At 36.8% G+C, this 18,318-nt stretch overlaps 1 protein-coding gene across 3 annotated transcripts in view; it reads right to left on the bottom strand.

The window, feature by feature from the left end:
• RELN (reelin) overlaps positions 1-18,318 on the bottom strand; it is a 522,420-nt gene that overhangs the window by 237,116 nt on the left and 266,986 nt on the right. For all 3 annotated transcript variants that reach the window (XM_039472914.2, XM_039472915.2, XM_074379281.1), the window contains exon 8: positions 16,152-16,203. In XM_039472914.2, coding sequence (XP_039328848.2) covers positions 16,152-16,203 — 52 coding nt within the window. The remainder of the gene's footprint in view (positions 1-16,151; positions 16,204-18,318) is intronic.

The following is an 18,318-nucleotide window of genomic DNA, read 5'->3' as shown; positions in this document are numbered from 1 at the left end:
AATAATATTTACAAGTGTAAAACAGTACCTAGTACTTGTTATTTAAAAATGAAGGAATAAAAAGAATGGCAAAGACATTTCTAGACAATTACTTCCTTTTAATGTTGGAGAGATTCATCAGTATAATTCTAACAAATATTTTATTGTAAACTTGATCTGATCTAGGAACTACTTTACTTCATCTAAAATTACAACTGAAATGGGTATCAACTTTCATTCTGGTTCTATTTAATAGTACTGTCCCCGGTATCATTTAGAAAAAATAAAGTAACTTCCCACTTTTGTCATAGGAAGCCAGGCCAAGTTGATTAAATAATCATTTCATCAATGAGTCAACCAACTATTGAAAGTATCTCTTATGTTAGAGGTACATGTGAACTCAAAAGCCTAGTTGCTGTCTTGTGATTCAGACTCATTTCTCTTGACCTCAGCTGTCATTCAGAAAAAACAAGCAGGAAAAACAGACCCTCTAAACAGCCCTTCTCACTTAAGAAGTAAAACATCATTTAGTACTGACATTGACATAAGGCTGTCGTGACAACCCAAACACCAGCAGGTATGGCTCTTAACGCTGGCTAGTCTCTTAACGCTGGGTTAACTCTCTTACCCAAGTCGGGTGTCTATTCACTGGTTACACCCCTCAGAGGCCTTACTCTGGCAACCTGTAATAAAATGCTAACCCCATCACTTACTGACCTGTGATTCAATTTTTTCATTGCATGTATTACTCCCTGACGTGTTCATTTATTTGACGGTTGTCTCCCCTCACCAGAATGTCGGCCCCTCCAGAGCAAACATTTTGTTTCACAAATTCTAAGTGCCTTGAGAGCTGCTTCACACAGAAGAGGAGCTCAGTGAACACTTGAATGAATGAAGGCAATAAAGCCCTTCTGAGACTCGTCAGTTAAACTCCAGGAAGAATGTCTTTTGGAAATACAATAATACTGTTATGATTATTGTTAGCTTTTCTGTAGTACTTATTTTCAGCAGGATAGGGAGATGAGGTGATCTGTAGCCCCTGTCCATGATCACAGAGACTGATGCTCTTCTAGGAAGAGCCAGGACAGCATCTCAGGCTGGCAAGTATTATCTGGGTAACAACATCACGTGTTTTTTTTTTTTTTTTTTTTTTTTTTTTTTTTTTTTTTTTTTTTTTTTTGCCAATGCTACATTTCTGTTCCTCTATTTAATATCTTTCCCTGGTGACAAAATAAGCTACAAGTATAAATTAACTACAATTGGTTAGATAAAGGTATGGCGACTGATTTAATATTTCTTGTAAGGGCTCCCTTAACTGAAACAGAAAACGTAATAACCATGTTTTTAGCCAAACTAAATTTCTGCTTAACTCAAGGTTCATTGTTGTTACTCGGTCCTAGGACTTAGGACCACAGTGGTAAGACATTTAAGAGATCATAAAGACGAACATCCTTACTTGTGAGGGGCCCAGGCAGCCTCTACCACTTACCCATCATTATGTGGGGGGTTCAACCGGCAGAGAAAGAACTATATGGCTTGACTCCGAAATCAGTGCTCTTTTCCCTCTGCCCATTTATACCCATACTAAGAGTTGTTTGTCAGCATATATGAGTCAAAAAGTGATGTGCATATGCTGTAGAATATTCCAAATGTAAAAAATAAACCCATGGATAAAAATATCTACATTAAATAAAAAATATTTTTTTTTTGCATTAAAAATGATTTCTTATTGAGAATCAGAACAGTAGCTACATCAGTATACAGAAATCTCCATGGTCCCTATATGACAAGGCAAAAGCAATAGAACATGAAATCAAGGGAAGATGATAAGATGCAATCAGAATTTGAAAGGGAAATTTGAGGCAACTTGCAGGAGGTTGTGAAAGGAAGGAAGGAAGTGTCAATAAGACAAGTGCCAGAATGTGAATGTATATGTATCAGTGCAAGAAATCCAAGTGTAATAGTCAGCTCCAACATGTTTGGCATAGACAGAAGAGGATTTACCACGAAGGTGATGAAACTTTGGCTTCATGGCCCTCACTTTGGTGAGCACTGTCTGAGGACCTAGAAGAAGTTCTAGCAGTAGAGTCTGCTGGCCATGTTTTCTAACACCTGCAGTTGGTTAAGATCCTGTCTCCATGTGGACTACTCCTTCATCACCTTAGGAGTCAGTGGGTGTCAGAGTGGACATAACTGCTTTTGGGATTCAGCTAAGAGAAGCTGAGTTGGAAATACATTTATTTTGGGTTAGTGTGGTATAGTTACGTCGTTTACTTTCCATTTCGTAGTGGAGTCATTCTCAGTGTAAAAACAGCTTCCAAGAACTCCTGCACCCACTGTGCTGATGCACCTAGCATCATGACTCAAGGATAATGATGACACACTATTTTATGAGTGATGTGAATTCAGAGGACAGCTAAGATTAGTCACTGCACAAAGGAAGTTGAATTGTCCTGAAATATAAATAAGATGAAGGTTTTCCAATTCTATAATGATTTTAAAAATCTAAATGACATGATCAACAAGAAGTTGGCAAAGGCAAAATATTAAGCATAAACTCTGGTCTAACAAGCTAGAGGCAGAATAACCTTTCTATGATTTCCAGAAAATATTATTAAATTGTTTTCATCAGAAAAGGCAATTTAAGAGCACATGGCCAAAAAGATATAGGAAAAAGGTACTATAGAACATTTCAGGCAGTTAATAAAAATGTTGTATCTCTTGATTTTGTTATGTTTGTGGTATAATTTCAAATAATTTATAATTTGTTGTGATTTCTTTTCATATTCTAAATAAATATTCACATTTGTACCTAATTTGGAAGGTGTAACTTTGTATTTTGTTCCTTTGAGAAGTATCTCAGCCCTCAGTCAAGTTGTGTAAGCTTCAAAGGTGGATCTACAAAACTCAGACCCACCACGGTACAGACCTTGCACTGTACTACATTCCTACATTTCACTAAAGTCTTAAATCACAGGTCCCCGATGAAGGGAATGCAGACTGCAAAGTTTATTTTCCACTTTGCTCAGCATGACACAATCAAATATATTTAACAACAGGACAAGAATAAAGAGAGAATGAGAATTTGTAATTTCTGAAGTTCTTTTCTTCTCTATTACTTCAAGCACATTGACTGAATTAAAATATTCATATATAGAAATGAATTATAGTACAACTAGATTAGCACTGATGAAATGACTTTTAAGCAATGTTTATAAACACAAAAAATGTCATTTTTTTTGAAAGGCAGGGTCTGGCTCTGTTGCCCAGGCTGGAGTGTAGTGGTGTGATCACAGTTCACTGCAGCCTCAACTTTATGGGCTTAAGCAATCCTACTCCCTCAGCCTCCAGAGTAGCTGGGATTACAGGCACCTGCCACCATACCTGGCTATTTTTTTTGGTATTTTTTTATAGAGACAGGGTTTTACCATGTTGTCCAGGCTGGTCTCAAACTCCTGGGCTCAAGTGATCTACCTGCCCTCTCAAAGTGATGGGATTACAGGTATGAGCCACCAGACCTGACCTGCCATTCATTTCTGACTGTGTTGCCAAATGAAGCCTATGTTGACCCTTATAAGCCTCATGAAACCCCAGGAGCTCAGAACTTGGAGAGAACCTGTAACTTCCAAGACTTGCTAATTGGAATGTTTCTGCACTAAAGAGCTTTCAGAGTTTATAATCTCAAGAATACACAAGCACATGAACATGTAGCAATTATGTACTAATCAAATGCAATCCATATTAAGTACATTAAAAGTCTGCTCATTGCACAGTAGCCTATTTTCATAATATACACATACAGAGTCAGGAAGTTTCCAAAACTCACAAATAAACTTTGTCTTTTCTTTCCATCCCTCTTGGGTAGTTGGAATAATAACAAACAGTATAAAGAATAGCTTCATTTGATATAAAGTCAAGGCCACTTTAAAATATAAGTATCAGTAACAACTACTAAAAATTAAAGAGTCACTTCCTTCCTTGGTATAATAGCCATAAAGGTCCATAATCCCTTGAGGTTAGATGAATTCTATAATTCAAATAACTTAATTAACTTACAGATCTCAAAAAGGTAATATGGTGCAAACACCATGCCTAGAGCAGTACTCTACAATCTAACACCTCTGCAGTGAAATGCATGACAATTCACCTAAGTAACAGAAATAATGATTATAATCAGCTTCGAATTCTTTCAACACAGGTCTTGCTGCCAAATGAATTCAGGTCATGTCAAACTTTGCCACCACATAAATTTTTTAAGAATTGGCTTGTGCTATTTCCAACTTTTTAAAATATGGAATTGCAGATTAGGGATTGTGAGACTATATTTTCAAGAGTCTCGTCTAGTTTGTTTTACGTTTATAGAAGGATCAATCAGCTGGTGTGTAGTCTCTCAAGGCCTGGGTAGGTTTGAGTAGTTTTTTTTTTTTTTTTTTTTTAATTTTATTTGGTTATGCTGTTCTTCACCAATCCCAGGGCTTTCCAAAGCAAATCACAGTAGAATGCAATAGAAGAAGCTATTGTTATCTTGGGGATTGGCAGTGGTTGCTGTGAGCAGCCTCCTTCCCCAAAGCTCTGTCTTAAAAACAAGCTGCCTTTTCAAATGCAGCACAGGGCCACAGAAGCAGAGAACTGATTTCACAGAATTTATAGATGGGGAAAATCACTGCCAGAAATCATGCCTCTAGCTAGCACGGTGGGACCCATAAATACTGAAGTCTTGAGGAGTGTCTGGACAGAACCCTGTTGAGGATTCTTGGAGCACGAGTGCTACACTGCCATTACTCAAAACTCAGACCTCAGAGACAAGCACAGCTCTAGGAGCTGCATGTAAACAACAGCATTTGATATAGAAAGATCATAAAGTTACAGAATGGATACAATCTGGCTACTCAGAACTCCCTGCTACAAACTAGAACAACTCTTAGCATGATCAGCACAGCCTTTCATCTTTTCAAGACGGATAAATGGAGAACAGGACCATTAACCTGAGGCTGCAACGAGTGGAAAGACAGAAAGAGATGAATGGGAAAATTTTAGGAAGCTTTTAAAAAGGTAGACATTGCCACTCCCAGGGGATATTACAAGTTATTCTAGGCTAGGGCATTCAAGAAACAGACTTGCCTCATTCTACATTGAAAGGTGAAAAACGTGATGAGCAACATGAAGATAATGGTATGATAAGCAGTTTTGGCATTTATCCCTTTTTGAAGCTAAGAGTGAATTTTGAGGTCAATATTATTCACTAGAAAGAAATACTCTTACTCTATCCCCCAAAATTAAGAAACACAGTAAAAGCTTCTTTGTTACTTCACAATTCTTTTTCAAATAATTGTGCCCCAAAGAAGACCATCATTTTCTAGATTATCCAGTTTGATAGTTCTATTAACAGCACTGAACAATGATAATATCATACTTAGATTTTTATTTCCTTATCATCTGCCAGAAAATTCCTAAAAGTATTAGTTCTCTTGGCCCATGGCATCAAAATAGTCTACTATTAAGCAGAGCAATATCTTGATGACATGGCAAGTCTAGAAGTACTAACTCATGAACGTTATGTAAAATATGACTCCCAGTTTTAAGAATATAATGCTGTAATTTCCAGGATGGCTGGTTTAATATGTTTTTTAGGTTTTCATGATGTTTTATTCCTCTCCTAGTACAAAAACCTATGCTATATAATATTTTATTTATCTGGGCATTTTGTTTTATAATATGACATAACTATATAAATTCGTTCCATTAATTCATAAATTTTATAAAAGTATATTTATTTTCTGCTACTGAGCTAGCTTTTTGCTTGATAATATTCAAAGCAAATTGTTTTTATTACTCTTATTACCTTACTATACATCATATATCCACAGGGTGGAATATAGAGTTCAAGGCAGAAGGGAAAATCTACTGGGAAGATGAGAATTTGGTCCTAAGAGTGCTATTTTTACCCATTCTGTGATCATGGGTAACATAAGTGCATGAGGAATGGCTACACGGGGAATGCAGTTGAGCCAACGTCTGCCTGGTAGGCATGCTCTCAGCTGCTGTCCCCCATGTCTGACAGCGTGTGCACATCCCACAATGCAGGGCAGCTTCTGGCTCTCATGAAACCCAGGCTTGATTTGCCTTACCTATGCCTGCACATAGAGGCAGCTAATGCTTTGTTGAAGTTCAGGGGCCTTAGCCAAAGGGGTAGCAGTTTGATTCATGGGTAAGAAGCAGGGCAGGAAAAAATGGTTACTGTATCGGATAATGCTTTGTGGCAGCCTAGGCGGGGAGTGTCCTGGGGCTTCTCAGTCCCAAATGACAGGGATGGCAATTGTGACTGAAAGGAGCCCACAGATATGACTTTAATTAAGAACAGTTCCATTCTGCACAAACAGAAATCCTCTAATTACTCTTGGATCTGTCAAGAACTGTTCTGAACGGAGCAAATGAATTTAATATTGGTAAAATATGATCACCAAAGTTGAGATAATTCATTATTTTATGAATAGAAATTGTAAATTTAGAGAAATGAATATGTCCAAAATTTTTGGTCTACCCAAATTATCAATTAAACAATTATTTAGATGGCAAAATCTAGAGTTTATTTCTATACCTCTGTTTTGCCCACCAAAAAATACCAATGGGGGAATTTAGCATTTATTAACTGAGAAAACATATTTCAAGGACAATGTTGTATGGGGGAGCATTATATGCAAGCAACATTTTCATTCTAAGCATCTACCAAAAACTGATATTAAGGATTAAGAGAGGTCAAGTAAAGTAGAAAAATAAAATCAATAAAAATCTTCAAAAATATTCTGTACTTTAACTAAAAACATGCTTCCTTTATACTTGAAAGACTTTCTCATAAAATATAGAAAAACAACCAAGTTCTAAAAGCAACTATCTTCCACTTACTGTTTTATATTCGTTTATGTTTAAAACGAGGCTACTAGGAATAATGTCTTTCAGCTGACTATCAGACTTACAAACTCTTTCTGGCTAAATGTGACAGTGTGTGATTTATTGTACTTAATATTTTGTCTCTTAGTCACTTCCCTGGCTAAATTTCCCAAACCTCATCAGGGGACTTCTTCCAGTTCATGGCAGATGGACAATGACCACAGGATATAAAATGAACAGCTGTCCTCCTCCCTGCTTGTGCCTTTCTCCCTTCCAGTCCCATCCCTCTTCCCTCACTTCCAAAATATTTGTATTTCTTCATTGTCACTGGCACTCCTACCGTAACAGAGAGAGGGATCCATTCTCTCAATTTATGGAATTCTGTGCCATGTCCCAGCCACTTCCAAGTGCGCACTCCCTGCAAGTTTTCTCCCAAGCCCACAGTAGAGAACTTTTGCCATGTTGCACGAAACACAAGGAAGAGAAATGTGTCTGGCTTTGCCAGGTTCCCTGCTGGGTCATCCTCCGTTCCCCAGGGCCCACATAACCTACGCCCGAATGCTCATGCCTGGCCCATTTTCTAGGAGGACTAATCTCCACCCTAGGCAGCAAGTGGTAAGTATCTCCCCTCCTCCACTCATGGCAATCTGGAGACAGCATTAGTATCATTGTTGCTGTCTGGCTCTGACCTTGGTCCCCAGTTCTTAGCAGAGCTCCTGCGTCTTGTTCTTCCTACAGGGTGCCATTCCCCTAACCTTCATCGTGACGCCTGACCCTCTGGTGGTACCATGCCGGCTCTTGTCGATCTCTTTCCCAAATAATGAAGTCCTCCCTCCAGACCTCCCTCTTTCTTGGACTTTCCAACAAATTCCACTCTCATTCTCCTCTGTGGTCTGTGTCCGTTAATCAGCAATGTTTAATGCCATACTTATTTTCTTCTCCCATGTGGACTCTTCCCCACCTCCCATCTATTCGATAATAAAACTTCCTGAAGATCGGGGAAGCATATTAGGCTTTGCTTTCTTCCCAGTGAATGTAAGCGCATTTCACACACACACACACACACACACACACACACACACACACACACACAATATATATATATATATGTTACATTATATATAATGTATTATATGTTATATATACATAATGTTTCATATATATATATATCACACATTATAAAGATCCTAAAGATCTTCTCTTTTACAGATGAGTTCCTGCTTAGTTGATAAGAAACTGGAAACTGCAGGCTCAGACTAAATTCTAACATTGCCCATGGATTTCATTTAGCACACTCCCTTGCCTCAGAAGTCAAGAACAAGGCTAGTATTCAGCACCACTGTGGAACAGCATGAAATCCCTAATCTTACCTATGAATTTAATTTAGTTACATTTCTTTAGTTCTAGGTGTGAGTAAAATTCTGTCCTACATACAGAAAGTGACACTAGTATATTCCTTAGCCCTCAAGGAATATCTAAGTTAGAAAAGGTGAAAGCAAATGTGCAGAAATGGTCAGTGTATCTATCAAAGCAGAGTGAAGTACCTGTCATAAAATAAATTTAGAGTAAGTGGGGTTTCAGAGATATTAGGCTGAGGCAATGGGATGAGTTTTCATGGAGGAGTGGAGTCTGAGAGACCATTTGGTCTACATCAATAATCAATTTCTTCTCATCCTGTAGTTCACTGCTGTATTCCTTCTACTAGAACAGTCCCCCCAAAATGTTAATAGAACAAATTTATGGATGAATTACTGACATTTCTTTTTCTAAGCCTCATCAGATGAGTGACAAATCGAGTACCTCAAAACAGGAAGGGATAATACCTATGTCCAAACTGTATATTTTAATCATATAAAATACTTAATTATCATTTCTAATAATTCAAAAACATTTATAATTAATCTCAAGATTCTTTGCCAGAACTTTGGGCTTAGTGATACTTTACAGCATTTCAGAATATTCCCTTTTATTACTTAAACGAGGGCTTAAGAGTTTGGAGTGAGGTGGATTTGAAAAATATATGTATATATATTTCATTTAAACTCATTTTAAAAAAATAAACATTTTAAAATATGTCCCTAAAAAGGTCAACTGTGGGATGACAAAGCAAGATACCCTGAATCATAATCAGTTTCACACCTTTACTTACCAAATTTTAGTTAACATAGAGGTATTCCATATATATATTATTATTAATATTTTTTTGAGATGCAGTCTTACTCTGTTGCCCAAGCTAGAGTGCAGTGGCATGATCTCAGCTCACTGCAACTTCTGCCTCCCGGATTCAAGCAATTCTCTGCCTCAGCCTCCCGAATAGCGGGACTATAGGTGTGCGCCACCACGCCAAACTAATTTTTGTATTTTTAGTAGAGATAGGGTTTCACCAGGTTGGCCAGGATGGTCTCGATCTCTTGATCTCGTGATCCACCCTCCCTGGCCTCCCAAAGTGCTGGGATTACAGGTGTGAGCCACTGTGCCTGGCCTCATTTTTGTTTTAATACAAATATTTGAAGATCTGGAAACCAAGTCTTGAATCTTAGCGGAATATATTTTATAACAAAGAATCTTACACTTAAGCAAAACATTTAACCTTATAAAAACATGTATTATTTTTGCTATTGAAATTTTCTAATGTTTTATTTATTTTTGTTTTGGGTTCAGGTCACCAAAAATTTTGTTAGTCTCATAGAGATGTCCATGGTTCAGAAGAGGTTTTTACTATTTCATCATAAGTTCCCTAAGGTCTTACTCACCAGGGAGAATGACTCTTGAAAAAAAAAATGAGATCTAATTTGAAATACATTTCAGTAAGTTCTTGAAGGAAGTGAGCAATAATTCATATCAACATATGGAGGAGTCAATTTCTCCTCCTCTTGAATTACCTGTTCTAAAAGAGTTGAGAGAAAATTTCTCTACTAAATCAAGTTCTGAGTAATTATGAGGTTTATGAATTATGCTCAAGGGAAAAATCAACTGCTTTTCTTATGCTAAATGAAATATAATACCTTTTACAAGTGATACTTTATCCTTTACATATATTGAAGAAAAAATAATACCAGGTCTTTTTTTTTTTTCATAAAGCAATATTTCAATTCAGCCAAGAGTACGTTTAGCTTTCATAATTTCCAGTTTTTATTTTTCAAAATACACTCATGTAAACAGAGTGTTTCTCATTCATCCGAGACTCCATAGCATATACAGTATAGAAGGAATATAATTCAGGCCTAATAACATTTTTATATCTTAATAAATATAAAGCATTTATGATTTAATGACTTCCTTCTGTCTTGAAATAATAAAAACAAAAACAAAGCAGCAAAAAGAAATTACACATGCAAAAATAAAACTCGAATGTTTAGGATACCCATAAGTAAAACTCAAGAAAAAAGATACTAATTCTATAAACTACGAACAAATAATTGATTCTAGTTAGCTCAATAATTACATACTGATAAACACATGTATATATATTTCTGTCTACTTGTTTTACTAAAAGCATAGTTTACTGGTGATTCTCCGTTTCTTTCTGGGTCATCTTTTCCATTGATTGTGGTCCTCAGATCACCTCCCCTAAACCACTTCCTGGCATGAAATGTCTGCATCACATCAATTTAACACTTGGTAAAATACTATTATAGATGTCTTTGTAGTGGTTACTTGTCACTCAGGCAAGAAATATTTATGAGCATCTATTTATTATGAGTCCCTGGGCTAGTGGCTGAGGATACTGTGATGCACAATATAGATTTGTCTGGCAAGCCAAACTATTTATTCTTCATGGTGTGCTTTTAAATGCTTTACCTTTATTTCTTGTTTGGCTAATGAATCCTATTAATCTGATGTAAGAGGTAAACTAGAATGAACAAGCATATTACTTGGTAAATTCTTGCAGAGTGACTCAATGCAGATTTCTACCAAGGAAGTGACAGATCCACCCCTAACACAACTACCCAAATAATTTTTCTTAAGAATTAATTTCATTCTATTTCTCTATTGCTCAAGAGAGAAAGAGGTTCTTTTGTAGACCTCTATTAAATAACTAAAAAACAACATTATTTGATTTTTAAAAAGTTAAATTAAATGAGTTTAAAACCTCAATTTAACATTTAACTCTCTATTAAAGAAGTTGAAGCCCTGAGCTGATACAGATAAGCTCTTTAGATAGACGCAACTTTATCTGGTGTGGCTTATAGCTACCAGGTCCAGTTCATCTGCTCTAGGAGGGCACATATGCTCTCCTCCAATGCCTTGCCTATGTTCACTCTGCCTTCTCACCTGAAAAACCTTTCTCTGTCCTTTCAAGTGACTTAGGTTGTTGGCAGGGATTCTCCTTGCTAAGAAGCCTTCATGAAGGACCTCGTTAGGCCCTGCCACCCTGGGGACCTATATACAGACCCACTCTGTTTACAAAAATGCTACTTTCTGGAGATTTATGCTCTGTATGTACCCAGTGCCTTCTACTACATTGTTAAGTGCTATAAAAATGTTCTGTTATCTTACTTATTTTGTTTTCCCAGAGTTAAAGCCAGCTCAAGTAAATACTGAGCACACAGCAAATATTCAGTGAAATTTTGTTAAGTGAATGATGGACACAAAGGACCACCAGCATTCCCTTCAGACCCTCAACCTTGCCTGAGAAAGCAGAGCTCAAAGGCATCTGTAAGATAACACTTTGCAAAGGCGTCATCTCAAATTTTTCTTCTTATCCCAGAGGAAATCTAGAGGAAGCAGGTAAACACCGCTAAGGCTACAACCATAAATTCCACAAGTTGAATCTAATGAATCAAGTGAGGATGGTAGCAAATTGATGCCTCAGCACAGAAATGGATACAAGATCTTTCATTGGAATGGAAAAATGAAAAGTTCTCCCAAGAATATTTTAGGACACTTTCCAAGATGATTTAGCTACAGATAATGTGATAAATTTCATCTTGCAGAACTGTATTTTCAGGATTCTTTAACTTTAAAAATCATTTGGTTAAGACAGCTTATATTTATGTATGTATGTATGTGTGTGTATATGTATATATGTATATATACATATGTATCTAACCCATATATACACATATATAATACATATATTATATACACATTAGATATACACATTTATGTGTACATATATAATGTAATATATGTATATATTGTATATACGTGTGTGTGTGTGTGTGTGTGTGTGTGTGTGTGTGTGTGTGTATCTGAAAGAATTGAGAAAGCGTTGCTAAACATTGGCATGATGGAGGTTATTTGAGACACCCCTTAGTAGTTCAAGCAATTTTTGTATGAGGGACTTGGGAGTCTGTAGGGCAGTTGGGGCCCCACAGGGTTGTGGGGCATCCCTCATGCTGTGTTGAGGTGCAGGATCCGAGAAGTAAAGAGACAGGACACTGAAGAACTGGTGAAGAGCATCTGGACTTGGGGGGCCATCAGCCACACACCCCCCCTCCCCCGCCCCAATGCCCAAGAACATCTGTATTTATTAGTTTCAAGCAGGGGGCAGGGTCGTGAGTGAGGTCATCATCTATAGGCTTAGTAATAGGGCATAAATAATCACGAGTCATAAACAAGGGGACCATCCCATTATGTCACCTGGGCAGAGAGGTGGGCCGTGCCATGTGCAGTAGTAGAGGGTCGTTACAGAAAAGTGGTCCACCCTGACTAGGTCACCGAGGCAAGGAGGTGGGCTGTGTGCAACAGGTGTTGTGCGCAATGCTTCTTATCTGCGGGCTGAAGGCTTCAAAGGATTTCTAAAAGAAGGATACTGTAAGCTTAATGCAGTGGGAGCTGACAGACTTGTGCTCTTCTCTTAAGATATTTATGGGAGGATGATATAAGCTGGCACAGAAGTGAGACAAGACTGCCAGGGTGTACAGCCACCATGACTGGTCACGCCAGAGGGGTTCTTTTCCCTCAGTTACTTCCAGGATCTCAGGCCTGAGGCCTACTCTCCACAGGAACTGGATGCAAGGTACTACAACTCCTTTATCAGGAGGAGAGGCACTTGCTCCAAGCCTGCCATACAGCGTATGCCCTTTCAGGCAGGGATGCCACCGCCTGGATCTTCGGTTCTCATCCTGGTCTGGCTGTTTTCTCATGTACTGCTTCTGTTTGTGACTTCTCTGGCATTCGTCCTACTACAAACTACTATATGGTTACATAGAAGGATTATATAAATCAGCACTAAATGTGTCAGTATAGCTCCGACTACAATACCTACGATTATATAGAAAGATGATATAGAACTAAGTAGATATAGGTATTAAGTATGATTATATAAACTAGATATATGTAAGCAGTAAGTTATACTTCGAGTACTAATTCTATAAACTAATATATGATTATATATGCAGGATTATATAAAGGAAACAGCTGAGCAATAACACTATAAACTAAGATATTCTTCAGGCACTGGTTGTGCTTGGGGTCTGGACAGTTCTCCTTCCTCTGTGCCCATGGTGGGTGTTACCCACAGAAGTCTTTTGGATAATGTTTGTTATACAACTGAAAATGTTTACAAGAGCAATATGAAAGTATCAACACAATAATTTCTCCAATTGTGGTTATATATGCCCAATTATGAACATAATTCACCACTTAGGCCATAAATAATGATGAAACTTCCTAGAAAACTGCTTAAATCATTGTGTTACACAGTGAACATTTAACATTGAATATCCTAAAGGAATTCCTAAGGCATGACACTAAAACTAACTGAACATATGTAACCATATTATTAATATAGATTTGAAGAATTCCACAGTATGCAAGGAAACGTAAATGTTGAATTGTTAACATATAGTTTATATATCTTCATGTTAATATAATTTTTGAACTGAGTATAAATAAAATGGCTATTATGGTGGCTATTAGATTGGTTGGATTCATTTTAATTGCTATTCTGGTATTTGTTTACTATGGATAAACACAATTATGACATTTCTAGAATCTGTGAGTGTGCCTCAGTCTGCCCTCATATCACGAAAGTAAACAGAATAATGTCACATGCTCAAACCTCATAAACATCCATATAAACGAATGTTAATGAGATACACAAAACCATTTCTGGAAAGTTTTGTCCACATTCTGTACTCATCACACACCATGGTTTGCTACTGCACTGTTTCTTTGCCACCCAGACTCTTCTTGGTTTCCCGTAGTTTTTTTTACGCTCAAAATGTAGTAAGTAAATGCATAAATGAAGTTTACAAACAATAAATTATAATTTCTTTTACTAAATATGTTCCATTTCATTCCTAAGGATATATTAAAAGTTCACTTTTGGTTCTAAAACTGCCACCTGAAAAGATTTATAAATGTATTTTTAGTTATAAACTTGAGATCTTTTTCTCATTTTCTTCCTTCCTCTTTCCTTCTTCCTTCCTCCCCTCCTTTATCTTCTCCTTGCCATCTCTCTCTCATTCCCCAATTCTGCTACTCTTCCAGTCTTCCAGCAGGATTCCAATCTGTGCTTTAAATAGCACAAGCTGGCTTGGTGGGCTGCAGCTTGTTGGGAGACCAGGGGCTCTTGTTAAGTCCCATGTTTGTGTCTAGTACTGAGACCTTGGCCCTGGTGCTTGCTCTGGGTTTTGAGTCTTAGGTACTAAACCTCACATTCCCTGATTAACTTCTCTTCTTGGTCCTTCTTCATCAACTCTATTGTACTGATACAAATGAAAGGCAAAGGAATAGAGAATCTATGCCATTTTAGCAGTATACCATTTTCCCCTTTAATAAAGAATAATTTTTCCCTTTAATAAAGAATAATTTCATTGGTGTAGGAGCTCTCCTTTCTTGAATAAAGTACAAATAATATTAGAATTAGGAGACATATTTTAAAATTGTTTCTGTTGTGTTCTTTTATTGCTTAAAGACAATATCTGAAACTAAGGTTCATTTCTCTAACAAAAAGGAAGAACAAGTACTCAGAATACTGATACATATTAACCATTATTCAGCTTATTTTTATGTTAATAGCATAATTAATCTAAACACATTTGTTCTGATTAAGAGGCTCTAAGTTGCCTGTCATGCCACAGTTTAAAATATTTGTTTTTGTAGTACCGTAACTCTTTAAAAATATATTTTTTTCTGATTGTGAAAACATTATGTGCTTGCTACAGAAGAGTTAGGATACACTTGTTAATAAATCCAAGAAAACTTTTTCATCAAAAAACCATTATTTTTGTTTTCACTAACACTTTACCTATGATCACACATGGACTTCTGAACTGTCTGTAAATTGCTGTAGGTAATACTGTCAACTGGAGAAGAAAATAACCCAAAATGTAATCAGGTGGTTTCACATAGTACCTCCTACACAGGCTGAAACGAGGCACACCGATGAAAAAGTGACAAATACATGACTGGAAGAAAACTGCTCTTTGGCAAAATCAAGCACAGTGGGCTCCTGGCTATAGAACACTGACTCGCAATTTGGAATAAAAGGCTCCTGAGGGAATAGTCCTTTCACTAATGGCGGACCTCCTAAGATATGGAAGTGACTGGAGGAAGCTGTCCTGAGCATGGCTGGTGGACATCTGCAATTCTCATGCCAGAGGGAATGGCCAGGAGTGGGTGTCGCTCTTATGGGATCTAGGCCCCATTAGAAGACAGTATCTTTCTTCCCCTAGAACATTTCCTTTGTAAATTATACAAGTTATTTATAAGTATATACCCTCGAAAAATAAAATGGAAGGTTTAATAGAACAGACCACAAAACTGCAAACACTTGATCAAAAGGCACCTTATGTTACTAAATGCTTTAGGTAGGAGCTTTTAGCTCTAAAACAAAAGCAGTTAAACACTGCTGGATACAGACATTTAAAAAAAATATCTATGTTTGAATTTAACGTAAATTATTCATGCCAAACATGAAGCCTTAATTGGTTACTTTTGGTTACCAATAATTCTCTCTCTCACTAGCAGTTAGTTAGAGCTCAGGAAATGGAACATACTTCACTCTTAATCTGAGCAAAATATAACTAGCTAGGTAATCCTGCTGTAATACAATAAGCCAATGCATGCAAAATACATATGTAAATCATTTTAAGATGTTTCGAATTATCTGCAATATTTTTAATACCACTCACTGCTGGAGAGATGTGAGAACAGGATGTAACATTTAAAAATATTTATTTCACTTTAAAAATGTTGCCGATTATTTACTGCAAAGCTAAGACTTACTATTCCGTAAATCTAAAAGCTTCTTGCATGATAATCCTGATTGCACACTATCTTTAAAGCAAACATTTCCAAGTTAAATCGTTATAATTGCTAAAAACACTCACCAATCGAAAATTGGAGGACAGAAGCTGTTGTTGTATTAAGGCCTGTGGTAATCTAAAGAAAAAGAATATATGAAAATAAGACAAGATAGAAAGAGAGGAGAAAGATGCTGGGAGGGAGGTGGGCAGGGGAAGAGTTAAAAAAGAGGAAGGAAGAAATCCATTAACAGAAGTTGCATTTCTCCAGTTGTTGGTTCATTTTATCAATGTGTCTGAACACAGATCTGTTTCTTATTCCCCTGTGGAAAATGAAGCAGTAAAATTCTGACTTAGGGATGGATAGCCTGTTTCTCAGTGTCCTTTCGTAAACTGTTTTTAGTGGAATCCAGCAGGTTATCTGGTGAAGGCATTTCACAAAGCTCCTCTCCACTCACTCCACCATCTCCCCTCCATCCTACCATGTCAATAGCTCTGGGGCCCAAAAGAATGTAGCAAAAAGCCTACTGAACAAAAACCGGGAGATAAATTAAGAACAAATGAGTAGAATAAAATTATTTTGAAAAGGAAATATAACTACAAGAGGTAAAGGTCGTATGCTTTCTTTGTGGAGGGGTGTAATAAAATGATATAAAATTGATTGTAATAGTGGTTCCACAACTTTGGAAATAAACCAAAAACCTTGAACTGTACACTTTAAATTAAGGAATGTAGAATCTGTGGATTATTTCTCAATAAAACTGTTACCCAAAAAAATAAAGAAAAGAAATAGAATTATGGACTTAGAAATAGTCTTCCAACAAGTTTCTGCTACTTTTCTTTAGTTTCATGAAGACGCATGATTAAGCAAAATTTCCCCCTTCTGAAAGAGGAATGGTACCTCTGTAATTTTAATATTTTATTTATTTATCCTTTAGAGCAGTGGCTTTGACCCATACCAGCTCAAATGAGATAAGAATCAATGTTCTCATTTTGTTGGGTTCTGAAACTCTGAAGACTACAATACAGGACATTTCAGTGACTCCACCCTATGCAACAGAAAGTGAGTAACTCTTTTTCACTGTGTCAGAGGCAGCAGGCTGTCTTACCTTTGCTTCTTAACTGTCTTAATAACATCTTTAGATATATCCCTGCACTTTGTTAGCCCCATATGATAAAGTCCACAAATGCAGAAGGGTCAAGTGCTATGCAATTCATGAACAGCCATAGGAAACGAGTGAACAAGCCTCTTGCTCTGTTGAAATTCAGTTGAGATGTGAATATTAAAAGATTGGATTCATGTGAATATCAAAATATCTACATCATGACTTGGAGAGAAGACTGAATGTGTGCTTTAAATACATGGCTATAAACCTATTGCTAGTGCATTAAATACACTGAAGAGTCTTAGATACTTATCCCATTGGTGTAATAAATGACGCTTGTGTCACCTACTTGATCAAGTTCCACAAGCTGCGATCTCTGCTAGCGAACAGCAAGTTGTGTGAAATATCGTCAAATTTCAAATGACATGTGCTAACTGAGGGTGACCCTATACTTTGATTAGTCACGGATTCTCCTTTTTTTTCACCAGGGACTGGTAGAATGGTTGGCTCTCATTTCTTTACTTTTGCCCATTTGTTTTATTAGTAAAATATCAGCTGCAAGAAAGAACAGGAAAGATGAGGGAATAAAACGAAGCACTGCCGATGAAATCTATTCTGAAATCTACTCACCTATATTTATCCTTGAGTATTATAAATATAAATTATACCTATATTTATAATTGGGTATTACAAATTATTAATCTTGAGTTCAAATATGAGTTATTAAGCCTTTATACATGACATTTGAAAACAAAAGAGGCCCTTAAAGAGCTTTTGAAAATAATATAGTAACTATGAATATCTGAGAGATTAAATTTTTCTTATCAAATCTCACTCTCTTAAATTATTAAATACACTCAAAACTATAGAAAATTAGTATGATAACTAAATGAATCTGAAGAAATCACTGTAGGCTGAGGCTGTTCATTCTGCATTTTTTCTCTACATTTTTTTTTATTGGGTTTGACATTGTTTTAGTCCAAACTCACCCTTGTGATTCAAATGCATTTCCAAATATGTGAGAATAATTCAGTAAATAGGCCTGGCGAGGCTCATGCCTGTAATACCAGCACCTTGGGGTGCCAAGGCAGTAGGACTGCTTGAGCCCAGGAGTTCAAGACCAGCCTAGGCAACATAGGGAGACCTCG

The sequence above is a fragment of the Saimiri boliviensis genome, chromosome 10 (genome assembly GCF_048565385.1).
Source record: "Saimiri boliviensis isolate mSaiBol1 chromosome 10, mSaiBol1.pri, whole genome shotgun sequence".
NCBI classification, from domain to species: Eukaryota; Metazoa; Chordata; class Mammalia; order Primates; family Cebidae; genus Saimiri; species Saimiri boliviensis.
The sequence above is the reverse complement of the archived record's forward strand: the minus strand, read 5'-3'. Positions and strand labels throughout refer to the sequence as shown.